Genomic DNA, 17,462 nt, shown 5'->3' on the forward strand with positions numbered 1-17,462 from the left:
TTTGTTCTCCCACAAAAATATCCCCTCTGCCACAGACACACACACACACACACACACACACACACACACACACACACACACACACACACACACACACACACACACACACACACACACACACACACACACACACACACACACACACACACACACACACACACACACACACACACACACACACACACACACACACACACACACACACCCACCATCAACAGGTGCCTGATCAGGGCTGCCACAGATTCCAAACACATTCTTTTCTCCCTCCCATAATTCTTTGGCCTCCCGACCAATCACGGATACTGCATTTCACAAGTCAGGTTGCAGGGAGGAGAAAAATTATCAGGTGACCATTTCAGGGGTTTGTCGGAAAGGTTCGGCCCTGCAGCCGGCATCGAAATGACCAGAATCACATCGGGCTGTCGGTTAGTGCGAGCGCAGAGACTGCGGAGCGGGATATGTGAGTTTGAGCGAGTTTGTTGAGGTGTGTGTGTACGCGGTGGCAGTGGTGAAGGGACCAAACTCTGGATATACAGCTTGTGCTTAAAATGAAGACTCTGCTTTGGGTCCTGTGGAGCTGCTGGCTTCTGACCCTCACAGGTAACACAGATCGGGAGGTGTGTGTCCTTTTGTTATGGGAAAAGAGCATTTGTGTTGAAACTATTACACGACCCTTTAAAGGTTCGGGGCCCATGAGGTTTTTTTTTTTTTAATGTTTTTGAAAGAAGTCTCTTTTCCTCACCAGGGCTGCATTTATTAAATACAGTAAAAACAGTAATATTTTTAAATAATATTACAGTTTAAAATAACAGTTTTCTATTTGAATATTTTTTAAAAATCATTTATTCCTGTGGTCAAAGCTGTATTTTTAGCATCATTACTCCAGTCTTCACTCTTCAGTGTCACATGATCCTTCATAAATCATTCTAATATGATGATTTGCTGCTCGAGAAACATTTATGATTATTATCAATGTTGAAAATACATTTTTAGGATTCTTTGATGGATAAGAAGGTCAAAACAACAGCATTTATTTGAAATGTAAAAGTATTTGCTTTTTCTTTTGATCAATGGAACACATTCTAGCTGAATAAATTCCTTTCAAAAACATTTACTGACTTTTTAAACATAGTATAAAATTACAGAATGTATGTATATGTACTGTGTGTATGTGTATATGTGTGTGTGTTTATAACAGTGGGCATTCTTCTTAATATTTGTTATTAAAAAATACGTATGATAATACATTTTGTATATTCACTACATATGTGTGTACAACTGAATTTTTTTATTTATTTAATATATTTGTTGTTGTTATATTTGTTAACGATCGATCAATTTAATATTATTAATAATGATCTCATAATTTGGACCACTTTAAGACGTGACGCACAGATCCATTATACTGTTACACGTGCGTTTTCTTTCTCATCTCATCCGTGTATATATATTAAAATGTATTATAAAACATGAAAAAAAAAAAGTTTTTTTTAGTTTTTCAGAATAGACGTCATTGAGGATAGTAACAGGTGTATATGTCACCATTGTGTGTCAGTTATGTGCTTTGATGAACTGACTGCTTCTGCACATTTGACCTTGTAATAAGAAGACAAAGCAAGCGGCGCTGAGGCCAGTGACTCTCTGCATGCTGAAGTGTCTCAGAAAACCCTTTAATGACTGAGGAGAGTTCAGTGCTGGGCTTATTTTGGTTAAGAAACACAGAGAGGAAAGGAGTTAATCACATGCTAAAATAAAACAAGCATATGTTTGTGTGTGTGTCCAGGGGCGTCCGAGGCTGAACGGAGGCTACTGGAGGATTTGTTTCAGGATTACAACCTGAAGGTGCGACCGGCGCGGACCTGGGATGAGCGAGTGATGGTCCGAGTGGGAATGACTTTAGTACAGCTCATCAGCTTGGTATGGCACACATAACACACACACACACACACACACACATCTGATCCTCTCTTTATTCCTTCTTTTTTTCCCAATGCATTTCTATCTCTCTCTCTCGGTCATCGCTCACACAGTTTGTGTTGGGTGATTTTTGTGCCTCAGACCCACTGGTTCAGAAACATTTCCCTGACATTCGAGGAACATTAGCGCTCCAGCTTTCCAGTCATGCATGCAGCATTAGCTTTCATATGGAGGACTGACAGCATGACACACTCGACACACACTAATGTCTCTATCTCTCCTGTCTCGCAGAACGAGAAGAATGAAGAGATGACAACAAACGTGTTCATGAATATGGTGAGAGGCAGAGCGTTTATCTCACCCCTTCTAACCGCTGGTTATTTTACGGCTAAATTGACTTGTCACTTTTTATATATGCAAGTAATTCCTGGATTTTCTTTTCTTTTTTTAAAACTGTCTCATGTGCTTTCTTCTGATGTAGAGCAAATAAGTGTGCTCGTGGTGCTCGGTGTGTGTGTGTGTGTGTGTGTGTGAGAGAGAGAATGTTTACTTAGCTAAGAGGATATGGTTTGGGGATAAATTTGTTCCCAAAATTATCTGTCAAAATGTAAGGGACAAGGGAATATCCTCATATATAAATGAGATATCCTCATTGACATACCATTAAACTTAATATACACTACCGTTCAAAAGTTTGGAGTCAGTAAGATTTGAGAAAAACAAAACGAAATTAATGTTCAGCAAGGATGCATTAAGTCAAAAGTTACAGTAACTTTTACATTGTTTTCAAAATATATATTTCAAATAAAAACTGTTTGTTTGAACTTTCAGTGTTTATGGTTGTATCACGGTTTTCACAACAACTGTTTTCAACATTGATAATTGATCATAAATGTTTCTCGAGCAGCAAATCATCATATTAGAATGATTTCTGAAGGATCATGTGACACTGAAGACTGGAGTAATGATGCTGAAAATAATAGGAATAAATTACATTTTATTATATATTATCTCATAGGAAAACAGCCATTTTAAATTGTAATAATATTTCACAATATTACAGTTTTTCCTGCATTTTTGATCAAATAAATGCAGCCTTAATGAGAATAAGAGACTTTTGAATGGTAGTGTGCCTATATAAGCAGTTTGCATGTATGCATCTCTCTCTGTTTTCCAGGAATGGATCGACTACAGGTTATCCTGGAATCCTGAGGACTACGACAGTATTGACGTTGTGCGAATTCCTCCAATAAAAGTGTGGCGTCCAGACATCTACCTAATCAACAAGTGAGAACATCCTCATATAACGCCACACTGACAACATTTTTTCCTTTTAAAAAGCATGATTTGTAACATGGCCCCTGCCACAATTTCTTTCTTTGTTAATATGAATGGAAAAAAATCTATCAACACTGTTTAGATATTTATACTTGACAAGAGTACATTTTTGCAGTGCAATTTAATAATTGTTTAGGAACTTGCTAAATCCTAAGAAGCCAAAATCAAATAGGTATTTGGTTTAAATGACACTAAAGCATCTAAACTGCTGAGGGCACATGGACTGTGCGATGTTCTCGCTGTGTTTAACAGTAATGATGGTCAGTTTGATGTGGCTCTGTATGTGAACGTGCTGGTGAGGAGTGATGGGACCGTCTCCTGGTATCCGCCTGCCATCTACCGCAGCTCCTGCTCCATAGAGGTACATGTAAACGTCTTAGTGTTCACACATTAGAGGAATGTTCTGGGATCAGTTGAAGTAGACTTCCATTGAATGAATGCATGTCATACATTTTTGACAGAATCAAAGAAACTATTGTTAGTTTAACTTGTACTGAACCTTGAACATTGACTGTTGGCATATCACTGATTGAAATGGCTAAAGCTAGGGTGTGCAGTTTCAGAGGCTAGTAATAGCAAGCTAGCTTTGAAAGCAGAAGATCCCAGCCTCTCTTCAGAGTGTCTCAAAAAGCCACGCCTCCTTCAAAACGCATGAACGCCTGTTTACATTCACTTTAGACGCGACTGGTATCCGATATCACAGCCAGAGCAGAGTCTGCAAAGCGTCACGACATTAAGGCTAAGTTTACACTGCAAGTCTTTTTACACCGCAGACCATTTTCATATGATGATCACGAGGGAGAGATCGTAAGTGTGAATTACCTGCATGCGTCTGTATGTAATAATGAAGCTTGTTAGTTTATTTACAAAAGCAGTAATGTAGCTTTCTAAGGAAGCTTGTTTCCGCCAGAGAATAAAAAAAAAGTGTTTACATCTCTTGAGTTTTTTTCTTGCCATTGTGAATTTAAATATCACAATTCTGACTTTATAACATGCAATTGCGACTTTATATCACGCACTTCTAACATTTTTTCTGAGAATTGTGAGATATAAACTTGCAATTGCGAGTTATAAAGTTATAATTATAAGGGGAAAAAAAGAAAAGACTTTATAACACACAATTGCAACTTTATATCATGCAATTCTGACTTTACATCTACCAATTGCATGCTATAAAGTCAGAATTGTGAGATGTAAACATGCTTTTTTTCCTTAGAATTGGACTTTATATCTTGTAATTCTGGCTTTATAACTCGCAATTGTGACTTTATATCACGCAATTCTGAATTATAAAGGAATATATATAAAGGAAAAAAAGTCATAATTGTGGCAGAACCTGTCGCCCTCTGGAAACCAGATATATGTGTTTTGACGCTTAAATAACCTCATGTCTCAAAACATTACAATAATATTGAACATAAACAACTTACAGAGCTCTAGTTGTAACACCTGACTGCTACAGATTCATTTCGGCGTTGATAGTGTTGCCATTGAAAGGTATAAATCCGGGTAGAACGTCACGAGTTGTCATCTCTTTTAACTACAGTAGTTATGGCGTGAACGCAGTATAAGCTCGTTGTTTTGGCTCAGGAGGAACTGTAAAAGGCGACTGCTGTTTGTTTGTGGCGCTCAGTGACTGACGTCTGTCTACAGCTCTGGATAGCCTCATAAAACACTCTGATGTCTGTGAGAGCAGGTGCGCAGAGGTATGGAAATAAATATGTTGACATCCTATCTATCCTCATTCCGAATGCAATGATTGGACGAACATTTTTTGTATCTGAGACTTCCACAGAAGATATATGTACAGTTTTTAATATTTAGACCACTTCTGCTATTGAATGCTTTCAGGATGTGAAAAGAGTTTCGACCAGTATAGCCTAACAAAACACTGTAGCTTTAACTGTTATTATTGTATTGTACTCGCTCGTTCATTTCACAGTAGTTTAAAGTTGTGCTCTATAGGTTGCATACTTTCCATTCGACTGGCAGAACTGCACAATGGTGTTTCGTTCCTACACGTATGACTCCTCAGAAGTGGACCTTCAGTACGGTCTAGATGAAGATGGCAACGAGCTCCATGAGATAGTCATTGATGAGAATGCCTTCACTGGTTAGTGTACTTCCTCTTAAATGTGACAACTTCCTGTCCAACATCATAAATGACGCAAGAATGCAAGTAAATATGTGCATTTATAATAATAGTTTGCGGTTGCCAAGCAATGTAGCAACTCTGCACATGGCACACTCTCTCCTTCCTTCTATCTCTTTTTCTCTCACTAGTCCTCTCTCTTCCCTAAGAGAACGGCGAGTGGCAGATTTGTCACAAGCCCAGCAGGAAGATCGTCCAGGAGGACCTGTACGAGGACATCACCTTCTACCTGATCATCGAGAGGAAGCCTCTGTTCTACATCATCAACATCATCGTGCCCTGCATCCTCACCAGTGTGCTGGCCATATTTGTCTTCTACCTGCCACCTGGCGCAGGTGCCCATCTTTAATTAGAAAATCAATACCATGACTGTTTTATGTTTTTTGAAACATGCTGACTATTTAAAAAACACTACCATTCAAAAGTTGGAACGTTTTAATTAATGTTTTCTCTTCTGCTCACCAATGCTGAATTTATTTGATCAAAATACTGTAAAAACAGTAGTATTGTGAAATATTTTAGCAATTCAAAATAGCTGTTTTTCTATTGTAATAGATCTTAAAGGTGCATTGCGCAAGTCTCTGAGTTTTTGCAGAACTATGCCCCCTCTGGCGACAAGCGAAACTGCAACACTGCAACTGAACTCGCATGACGTCACGCCCAGTCTCAAATTCTGACCCGAATCCCTCTTATTTATTTTACTGTACAGGATTATAGAGGCAATCGCAGTGATCAGAGAAGGGCTCATTCAGCCCATCAGGCAATTGTTTAAGCATGTATGGGTTAGAAAAACGGGTATTTTTAACATGAAATGTTGCGCAATGCTCCTTTAAAATGTAATTTATTCCTGTGATTAAAGCTGAATTTTCAGCATCATTACTCCAGTCTTCAGTGTCACATGATCCTTCAGAAATCATTCTAATATGATGATTGATACTCAAGAAACATTTCATCAATGTTAAAAATAGTTGTGCTACTTCATATTTTTCTGAAAACTGTTGATACATTTATTTTAAGGATTCTTTGATGAATTGAAAGTTCAAATGAATGGCAGTTATTTGAAGTACAATTATTTTGGAGCATTATAAATGTCTTTACTAATTATAAAAGTATTGATGTCTTTAAAAAAAACTCACTTTCCCCAAGCCTTTGAATGGTAGTTTTTTTTTACAAGACTCAAAAAGTATTTAAGTGTAGGCCTATACAAAATGTGGATGACAAAAAAAATCTTCTTTTGCAGTGTTATTTTAGTTTTATTATCATTTTATTCATATTTTGAAATAACTTTTATTTTTATATTTCCATGTTGATTTTGGTTTAATTTTTTTGTAATTTCATTGATTTTTATTTCAGTTTTAGATTTATTTTTAGCTTTTATTTATTTCCAATTGATAATTTTAAGGCAACATTTCTCATTTTCGTTTAGTTTTTCATCTAATATTTACTTTATTTCACCTTTATTTCAACTAACAGAAATGTTTTTTATCATTTACGTTAACAGAAAAAATACCTTTTTGTCTTTTGTCTGCCTAATTTTTTAATTTGCCTCCATGCATTAAATAACAGTTTGTGCGTTTCCCTATACAGAGGCTCAATGGCCTAAGATATGCCCGTATATACAGTATAAGACGTGATTTCTGACCTCTCCCTCAGGTGAGAAGATGACTCTATCCATCTCAGTCCTCATTGCTCTCACTGTTTTCATGCTGTTGTTGGCTGACAAAGTCCCAGAAACATCACTTGGCATTCCTATCATCGTGAAATACGTGATGTTCACCATGATCCTGGTGACGTTCTCAGTCATCCTAAGCGTGGTGGTCCTGAACCTCCACCACAGGACTCCCAGCACACACCACATGCCCGTATGGGTGCGAAAGGTGACGCATCTTGATTCAAAGAGCAGCTTCTTTACATTATTCCATTAAATTACTTAAACCTGAAAGCATATCCTGTCATCTAACATTCTGCAGGTGTTCATCAACTTGCTCCCTCGTTACTTGGGTGTGCTCAGGCCCCAAACTGAGGAACCGTTGAAGGACGAGACAAAAGAAAACGTCCCACTGGGTTGTTTGGACCAAGGCCTCAGACCTGGAGGTGAATATTTCATCCGAAAGATCAACCCAGAGCTGGTAATGCCATGGAGAGGAAGGTAAGTGTTCAACATTTTAGTTAAAACCAGGCTGGTATTTCAGACACAAAATAAGCTGCATCTGTATGTAACAATCTGTGTCCTCTAAAACTTTTGAAGTCCCCCAGTAGTCAATAATTTTATCGCTTAAAACTCATCTTTGATCATAAAATAAATGTTTAATTGAAAAAAAAGTCTTCATGCCTTAAAATAGCTTGAATGTAACTCTACACCCTTGCCTCATTGAATATGTAAATGAGCCCCGCCTCCACTCACTCACTCAGCTCAGAGATCCACTCGTTGACGATCACACGTTGATCTGATTGGTTACAAGGTAGTTTGTGACGTCAGAAACACCAGCGATTTCAAAGCGTGTTTTTGAGACTGTCTTTGGTTCACTGCAGTTTTAAAGAGAAAATACTCAGCAATGGTGTCGACTTATGAATTTGCACATGGTTTGTCTTAAATCATATTAATCTCATGTGAGTGACAGGTTGTCCCCAGAATATTTTGTTGAATATCTGAACATGCAAAATATCAAAGGAAAAACAGAGCCTCTGCTTGTAAACAACGAAAAAAGTTTTATTCTAGCTTCATGCATTCTTTTTTTTATCAACACTTAAAAAAATGTGGGTGAGTTTCATTAAAAACAAACAGCAACATTTTGAACAAAAGTTGATAAAATCGCGTTTTGCTTTTCAAAGATTACAATGTGCATTAGCAATGCTTTTATCTCTTGTTTATGCTCCTTTTTGCCTGTGTTTTGATCTGGAGATTCAGTGCTCTTTCAGAAGATCCCTAATAGCGCCCCCTACCATATAAAAGTGAAAACACGGAAAGCCGGAGCATTTTAAGAGGAAAAGAGTTAAATGTGGAATTCAGGTCATTGGAGGAATGTTATTCATGAGGCATAAAGCAGTGGGAAAAGATCTTATAGCTTGAATGTTTAAATCTCCGCCAGCAGCTTGTGAGTGAAGCCGGTCTCGCACTTCCCATCTCGAAAATGTCAGAAATATTAGCTGTTGTTAAGACTGTTTAAGACTGGTGGAGAGACAATCAATGAAACAAGTGCCTCTGATATCTGATTTCCTCTCACGTATTGCACTGGATCAATTTGGAAGGCTAACAACTTCACAGCCAAAACAAGAACAGAAGCACAGCAGGAACATAAACCAACATCGTGGAAATAATCTGCATCTTGCTGTAGCATTTGCAATGTGTGTCTTTGCGCTTGCAATGCAATTTCATTGCCAAATGATGAGAGAATTTAACTTTTTTACTTTTGACTTATATAACTTGTCATAGACATTTTAGAGCATGAAAGTGATCCTATAATTGGCCCTTTTTAACTGAACTAAAATGTGGAAATTGTGCATTAGTATTTATAAAATACTAATGACATACCGCATAATGTGTGCTTTAACTACACACGTTGCCATATGAACTGCCGGTCAGTAACTTCTCTAATCTAAGTGTCACAGTTACTTGAAAGCTGTGTTTGATTCACCAAAAAGAGCTGACTCATTCTGTAATCAAACTACACTCATTGTGTGCAGTATATTTTTTTGATTCACTAAATCGAACCAACTCATCTTGTTCGTGAATCAGACTACACTGGCCGCTCTCTATGTTTTTGATTCGCTAAAAAGAGTCATTTGTCCAGGAATCCGACTACATCAGTCCAGCTGTATGTTTTTGTTTCTCTAAAGTGTACCATCTTTAACAGTCATTTGTCCTGAAATTGGACTACACTTGTTGCGCTGTACTGTAGGTTTCACACTGTAGATTCAGTAGCTGTGATGAAGTTGCAAAAGTTTTGCTGAAAACCTTGTTTGACTATTTTTAGTAGAATATTCCGCACAAGCGGAAGAAAGAACGTGCAAGAACCGTTAATGGAAGCAAACGTCATTCGGATCGTTTTTATTCAATTATTATTTTTATTTATTTATTTTTTACTAAAATGGAATTCTCAGTTCCGTAAATGGTATTTTCTGGTTTATTATATAAAAGACTCAGTAGTTTGCCTATTTACATTTTTTTTTTTAATGTATTGTTAAATATTTCTGACTGCAGATGCTCAAACCAACTCTTAGGGGGGGGTGTGATATTGACAAAAAATGATATCTCAATATTTTGCTGAGTATGTTTATTCTGTTTGTACCTTGGCAGGTTTAGGTCTACCATTAACAGCTTACTTCTTAATATTCTGTGCGGTGGTTAGTTCGCAACAGTGACAGAAAATAAAATTTCACATAAGTTTAAATTGTTTTTTACCTTTTATCTGCATTTTTACCTTTATAAGGGCCATTTTTCTTACCTAATTAAATGTAGCCTCTGTATAATTTATTATATGGTGGAAAGTCACTGTTAATGAGTGAATCGAGTCATTAATTAAACCGATTTGTTGAAACGGCTGATCATTCCAGGAACGAAGCATTTGACTTTCTTATTGAGTCAGTCATTGAATCATTCACTCAACTGATTTGTTCAAATGGAATGATTCATTCAGTAACAAAACACAGCTGTGTTTGACTCAGAGACGCAAAACAGTTCTGCTGTGGCTTTATTTGGGGCTATTTTTGTCGGTGAAATAGGGCAAAACTATTGTGCCTATAATGTAAGTCACTTAATTCTAACTTTTTGTTTATTAAACTGTAGTATAAAATCAATATCGCATTTGTAGTCTGCTGGTACAATATTTTGGGGGGAGGGGGAATGGCACTCTTTGTGTGATTGCTTAAATATATCATAAATATAGCCTAAAAGACTACTCAATACACATTTTTATGGAGTAAAAGGCTACATCATGCAGTGTATGCACTGTCTTGGGTGTTTGTGTTTGGTGTTTGCAAAGTGAGGGTCATACTCAATAATATCTGATTGCACATCGTTAAAACAACAATTACGATAGTATCATAGACTATATATACCCATTGCACACTCTTGATAGACACAGTTCATGTTCACAGTGCATGAACACTCACTTACACAAAAACACACTTAGATGCCAAATCAATAACAAGAGTATAATGTGCTTGTACCATAATCTGCTGGTTTTTAAGCAACTCATAAACGCGGATCAGGGCGGACGGATGATGAAAGTCTCTGTGCTGGCTGTTCGTCCTCTCAATCCAAGGGCATTTGATCTCAGCCCAGTTAAGCCCAGTCACCCCTCTAGAGTCGCCAGAACCTAAGCTCTTGTTGAGCTGAGGCATTAGAGTGAAATGCACACAAGAACAGCAGGGGAGGCCGAGGGTCGAGGATGCACATAAATGGATGAATGGGAGGATAGACAGATGGATGGGTTTTCTCTGTAAACGTGTAGAGCGTGCAGAAGAGAAAGGGTCTCCGTCTGTCTGTAATAGACATAACAAACTGTCTGTTCCCCTCCTCATCTGTTTGAGAAAGGCTCGTCTCGCTGTTATAATGTGGTGCCCTCTCTTTAGCTAGTCTAACAGGTGGTCTCTGCTACAGCTTTATTATCGTGCTAAGCTCACAAGTCCTTCAAGAAATGCCGCCGTCTTGAGGGCTACCGGATTAGAAAAGTGATTTCAAGGAAAGTTAATTTTTATTTGGGTTTGGGTTTATTTGTTCATAAGTGACAATCCATTGTTATTAGCAGGTGGTACTTTCTATCCAAAATTTGGAGCAACCCTAAGGCCTAAATAACCCAAATTTCTTGCTTATGGCGTTTTGTCACTAGCGATTTAAATGGGTGGTATCTTTTTCCACAAGATGTAAAATAAGTATCTGATGTCTCCAGAGTGTATATGTGAAGTTTTAGCTTAAAATACCCCACAGATATTTTTATATAGCATGTTAAAGTTGTCACTTTTTGAGGGTGAGCAAAAACGCACAGTTTTTGTGTCTGTCCCTTTAAATGCAAATGAGCTGCTGCTCCCGGCACACGGGGGGCGGAGCTTCAACAGCTTGTGTCCTTTTACCTCACACAGACATGCACTGGAAATTTCAAAACTTTTAGCCTTTTATGTTCAAACCGGAGTCAGACAATGATGAAGAGACTCAAGAAGAAGTGACAACATATAGAAGCAACAAGGCGTTTCTGTATGGTTAGTTGATGAATTTATGTAGCTTATGTGTAGTTATCTTCTATTCATTGATTAGCATATTCTGTCATGATAATCTATAAATTCATGGGCGGGGTTTATGTAAATTTTAGGGTTAGTGATGTCACTAACCCGGGAGGAATGTCGTGTAGTCTCTTCCAGCCGTTTGTTGTTAGCCTGGTTGCCAGCTGAACTTAGCCCCGCCCACAACATTTTTAGGTCGGGAAGTTCGGTCTGGACTTGATCCGTTGTGGAGCTATTATGCACGAACAAAAGCTGTTCGGACCAATCAAATTGTCAGGGCGGGCTTTATACGATGATGGACAGATGATCAACAGTAACGTAATCATCTACGTCACCGAGCGCTTGGGTTGAATTCGTTTACAACAAAAATGACTGCCGCTGGAGAATTGAGATTTCACGAGTTCACACTTACAAATAAGTCAGATAGAATAAATGCATATTTGGCGTGCTGTCCGAGGAGAGGGCTCGGGCTCGGTATTCGACCCGAACCCAAAGTACTCCCCCCGTATTCCAGGCTGTGGAAGAACAAGCCAAGAGTGAGTGGAGGGATGCTGAAAACTGTCAAGGAATGTTAGGTGAGTTGACAGAGTGAATAAATATATGCTTCCTCTCATGCTCATAGGGTAGACATGGTAATTGTTTGATGATAAGTTGATTGGATTGATTATTTGAACGTGCTCCTCCCGAACTTTGTTTATAAAAACATCGATCATGTGTTGATTCCGCCATCGCGTCTGTTATAGAAGATATCGACAGCGCATTCATTTTAAAAGAGGAGGTATTTGTCAAGGCATTTGTCGATTGCAAAGATGAATGAAGAACATATGTCACTTACTCCGTTGCTCTGATTGGTTGTAGGTCTGTCCAATTGAGTGCAGAGGCATTTTATTTCCTGGTTCGGTTGAAACACGCCCCATAATCACAGCCCAATGGAGCAGTATCAGACTCGCATTCTGACTAGAATCTGAGTATGACGACATCAGGCTAGTTTGTTGTAGTCCTTTAAAAGCGATTTCTTTAAAAGCAAATATCTCCCTTTACTTTGAACTTTGAGCGTCGTAACTTTGCAGATGTTGTTTATGCTCAAACAGCAACATTACACACTAACTAAAGTTAGAAAAGTGAAATCATAATCAACCAGCCCTTTAAGTGTGTCTGATGTCTGAGTTTGCTTGGTGTGAAGAATGTTTAATGAGCGCAGGCCTGCCTGAAAACAGGTGTTTGGAGACCTGATTCGCAACTGGTATGAAAGCAATACAGACTAATTTTAGGAGGTTAACTGCTTTTGAAAATGTTGATTTGTATTGTGATATTTTGCAAGCAGAGCTGCAAATGTATTTCTCATTGCTTCTTGTTAAAAACAAAAATACTTTATGTATTTAGCTCACTTTATTAACAATGTCTTTGCTGTTGACTTTCAATGATCCAATTCAACCATGCTGTTGACTTTCAATGATCCAATTCAACCATGCTAAAAAGCATGTGTAAAAAAGGTGAGTTTTCTCCTCCTGAGTCCTTAAAAGTGGTATTTTAGTATTATGTATTCACTATTATAGTAGGCCTACTTATTCATATTTTGAATTGGCATATATTTATATTTTCAGTTCTTCTTCCGCTCTTCAAGTCTATGGCAGCCTGCCTTCTAACAATCCGCATCCTTGAAAGGCTTATAGTTCATCATAACATCGTAATATACATCATATTGATAATTCACCCGCTGTATTGCTAAATCTACCCGATTTTTAATATCACCCGAAAAATATACCGGGACAACCTGTCTTCTCTTGAGACTCCCCTGCTTCAGAGTGATCATAGTTAATGATATGCTAAAGCCCGCCCACACGTTGAAGTGATTGGTTGCAAGGTAGTTTGTGACGTCAGAAACACCAGCGATTTCAAAGCGTGTTTTTGAGTCTGTCTTTGGTTCACTGCAGTTTTAAGGAGAAAATACTCAGCAATGATGTCGACTTATGAATTTGCATATGGTTAGACTTAAATCATATTAAAAACACCACAAAGACATATAAACAACATTAAAAGCTTGGTTCTCACCACAGGGGGGCTTTAATAGTTCCTAGTAATCAAGGTGGTACTTGTGTCCATGATGCAAATATACTGCAGAAAAGAGACCTGTAACATGGGTCGGGTCGAAGCGGTTCATTCTTCTGAAAACTAGTTGTCCAGCAACAGAGTAGTTATATATTCATTAATGTTGTTGAGGTAGTTTTAAAAAATTAAAAAAAAAAAAAAATGGTGCTTTTAGCATGCGGCCAACATGAGACTTTTAGCATATTAAAACACTCTTCGAGAACACTCATTTCCATTCCTGGCTGTTTTTGAATGCAAAAACATGCTCGTCTCATCAGGATCAAATGAATTTGAAGGCAGCCTAAAATGCTTGGTAAAAGCGAGACTTAGCTTGTTGCTCTGATGAACTAGTGTTCACTGATATGTTCATTTAACTGTCTGAAGAAACAGATGGAAGAGTTCTCAGTGCAACAGTGTGGAGTTTGAATCTGTGTTGAATTGATGTGCATTGTTTGTGTAGCGTAAAGATATGTGTATGTAATCATGTCAGGACGTGTATTTGTATAATTCGGTGTAAGGCTGCACGATATTGAAGAAAAATGCGATATGCGATAACTCATTAAATAATGCGATATTCGATATGCGATACGATAATGCTTAAAAATGATCTTTAAAATATATTTAAAATTATATAACCTACATACGTGTTTCAAATTCTTCTTGTGACAAGAAAACATCCCTACAACTTCTGAGAGTGAACATCAGTGTTTTACTGAAACATCAGTGTAAACCACGGGGTTCAGGTTATCATACATTAGGTTTATGTAACAACAGAAACTGAATAATCAAATGTAAAAATAAAACACTGCTTAGTTTTCACTGTATGAATTAAATATATACTGGTTATTATTAAAGCTACACAAGTAATTCATCCAAGAGCAGTGAGTGATTTGCTCTTTGTCTTCTGTTCATGACCCCAGTTAGCAATATCGCGATATATGTACATTTGTGACATTTCGATATATTGTGCAGCCCTACTTAGCACTAGTGTGCTTACAGCAAAAGCACATACACCACATATACAGTGTGTGGAAACAAACGCCCGTATGAGTTCCTGTCTATACCAGTGTGCATCTCATTGACCGTGCATGTCATGTGCCGGACGTGTGGTGCTCTCTATAATCCCTGTTGGAAAAAACTCACCCTTGAAAGAATGGGAATGTGAGAGAGGAGAGGTCAGTCCCAGACACAGCACAGCTCTCATTCATTCTGCCCTGTATGACAGACTCATTCCCACTATAGCACCGAGCAACACAATCCTGAGCTCTGCAATGCTCTCACGCTACTGTACAACACGCTATATTAGTGATGCATACTTAGCACTATTTCTCATACTTAGTCATTTATTACCATCAAATATTAAATTTAGTGCATGACTTGTCCTGCAGACGAGACCTTAAATTATCAGCCAACTGAAATCTTAGTGCAAGCTTGAGAATTATGAGCAATATAACAATCACAATATTCCTCATTTAAATAATTCCCGCCCAAGGCATACGCAGAATAAAGGGATGAGGCCTGGTTGAGTTAGTTAGTAGTGTGTTGAAACTCGCGGTTATGGTAAGGGGCGTGGCATTTCACAAATACGCTCGAAGCGGTTGACCAATCACAACACACTGCTCCAGCCGACCAATCAGAGCACACTGCGCTTTTCAGAAGGAGGGGCTTCATAGAGACAGGAACTAAACAGAGCATTACTGACAGACTGGAAAGAGAGGAGCTGCAAAATTTTGTTGAACATTCAACCATAAAAACCCAAAACAAAATCAAGACTGTAAAAGGACATAAGGCAATTGTGTGCAGTAAAACACAATTTATAAGCACCTTTTAAAGTCCCCTTGTGGTGAGAATCAAGCTTTTAATGTTGTTTATAAGTCTTTGTGGTGTTTTTAATATGCTTTAAGACAAATCGTGTAAATTCATAAGTCGACACCACTGCTGAGTATTTTCTCCTTAAAACTGCAGTGAACCAAAGACAGTCTCAAAAACACGCTTTGAAATCGCTGGTGTTTCTGACGTCACAAACTACCTTGTAACCAATCAGATCAACGTGTGATCGTCAACGAGTGGATCTCTGAGCTGAGTGAGTGAGTGGAGGCGGGGCTCATTTGCATATTCATAGAACCACATATACTAAATGAGGCAACGGTGTAGAGTTACATTCAAGATATTTTAAGGCATGAAGTTTAAATTTGTTGTTTTGGTGACCAAAGATGAGAAATATTCACTACAGGGGGACTTTAATGATAATTGTCATATATTTTAATAATCCACTTACTGTCATTTGTGTTGTGTTAATATATGTATGAACTTTTGTATAGGGTTAATTATTCTTTATTTGTGTGTGTGTGTTTTAGTCATAATGAGAGCACTGTGAAGTTGCAGAGGTTCTCAAACAGTGACAACTATTGTCTGATTCTGCCCCCCAATCTCAAATCTGCAATCGCTGCCATCAATTACATGTCTGAACAATTGAAGAAACAGGATGTGGATGATACTGTAAGTCTATAAACACTCTCTCACACACACACACCTTCCATCTCTCTCTTCCACACATACTCACAGAAACACAAAGAAACCTTTATCTGAGGCTCGTCCTCTTGGTCTGTCCCTGATCCTCATGATTATTCATAAACTGCCAGCACATCCTGGTGTGTCAGAGAGATAAACGTGTCCCGTTGTGTGTGTAGATGACAGATGACTGGCAGTACATCGCTGTGGTTTTGGATCGGCTCTTCTTCTGGCTCTTTGTCATCATCACTTCACTGGGAACACTGGCCATGTTTCTGGATGCCAGTTTCAACTACACTCCTGACCAGCCTTTTCCATGAGCACATCCCTGATTACACAGCAGACACACGGAACAGTCAACACAGGGACTCAAGGGGGCGCCAGAGAACCCTCTCTCTCTCTCTCTCTCTCTCTCTCTCTCTCTCTCTTCCTCCCTTCCTTCTTTCCTCCCTTTCTTTCTTTCCTTCCTTCCTTCTGTCCATCTTTTCCTTCCGTTTCTTTCCGTCCATCCAGCTTTTCCTTCGTTCCGTGTTCCGTCTGTCCATCCTTCCTTCTTTCCTCCCTTTCCTTTCTTCTTTCCTTCTGTTTCTTTCCGTCCATCCAGCTTTTCCTTCCGTCTATCCTTCCTTCTTTCCTCCCTTTCCTTTCTTTCTTTCTTTCTTTCTTTCTTTCTTTCTTTCTTTCTTTCTTTCTTTCTTTCTTTCTTTCTTTCTTTCTTTCTTTCTCTCTTTCTTTCTTTCTTTCTTTCTGTCCATCCGGTTTTTCCTTCCGTCCTTTCTTTCTTTCTTTCTTCCTTTCCTTCAGTTTCTTTCTGTCCATCCTTCCTTTCCTTCCATTTAATTCCTTCTATCTGTCATTTCTTTCCATTCATCTGTCCTTTTCTTTTTTTCTTCCTTCCTTCCTTTCTCTCCTTCCATCCTTCCTTTTCCTCCTTTCCACTTTCCTTTCTTTCTTTCTTTTTCTTTCTTTCATTTTTTTCTAAATTAATGTTTCCATTTGTTAGTAATATGTATATGTTTCCATGACAATATATTTTGTTATTGTCAAATTCTTTCAATTCATCCACGGCGCTTATAATCATTAATTTTGTGCTCTTATTACATACATGCATTTAGGTCATTATATTTAATATACCTTTAAGAATAACTGTTTTTTTTATTATTATTATTATTCATGGCGTAGTCTGAACAACCTATTTTCTTTTCTTTCTTTTTTTTCTTGATCCAGTGTTCATAAA

At 38.0% G+C, this 17,462-nt stretch overlaps 1 protein-coding gene across 1 annotated transcript; it reads left to right on the forward strand.

Moving 5' to 3' along the window:
- Nucleotides 1-399: 399 nt before the first annotated feature.
- On the forward strand, nt 400-16,545 carry chrnb1l (cholinergic receptor, nicotinic, beta 1 (muscle) like; the record flags this gene model as incomplete). Its single annotated transcript, XM_081390251.1, has 11 exons — nt 400-460; nt 1,784-1,917; nt 2,209-2,253; nt 3,095-3,204; nt 3,508-3,616; nt 5,221-5,368; nt 5,557-5,742; nt 7,061-7,284; nt 7,378-7,556; nt 16,072-16,213; nt 16,405-16,545. The coding sequence occupies 11 exons, from the start codon at nt 400-402 to the stop codon at nt 16,543-16,545; spliced, it is 1,479 nt and encodes a 492-aa protein (XP_081246377.1).
- Between the last annotated feature and the right edge of the window lie 917 nt (nt 16,546-17,462).

This window comes from Scardinius erythrophthalmus, assembly GCF_964197995.2.
Source record: "Scardinius erythrophthalmus genome assembly, chromosome: 2".
Taxonomy (NCBI): Eukaryota; Metazoa; Chordata; class Actinopteri; order Cypriniformes; family Leuciscidae; genus Scardinius; species Scardinius erythrophthalmus.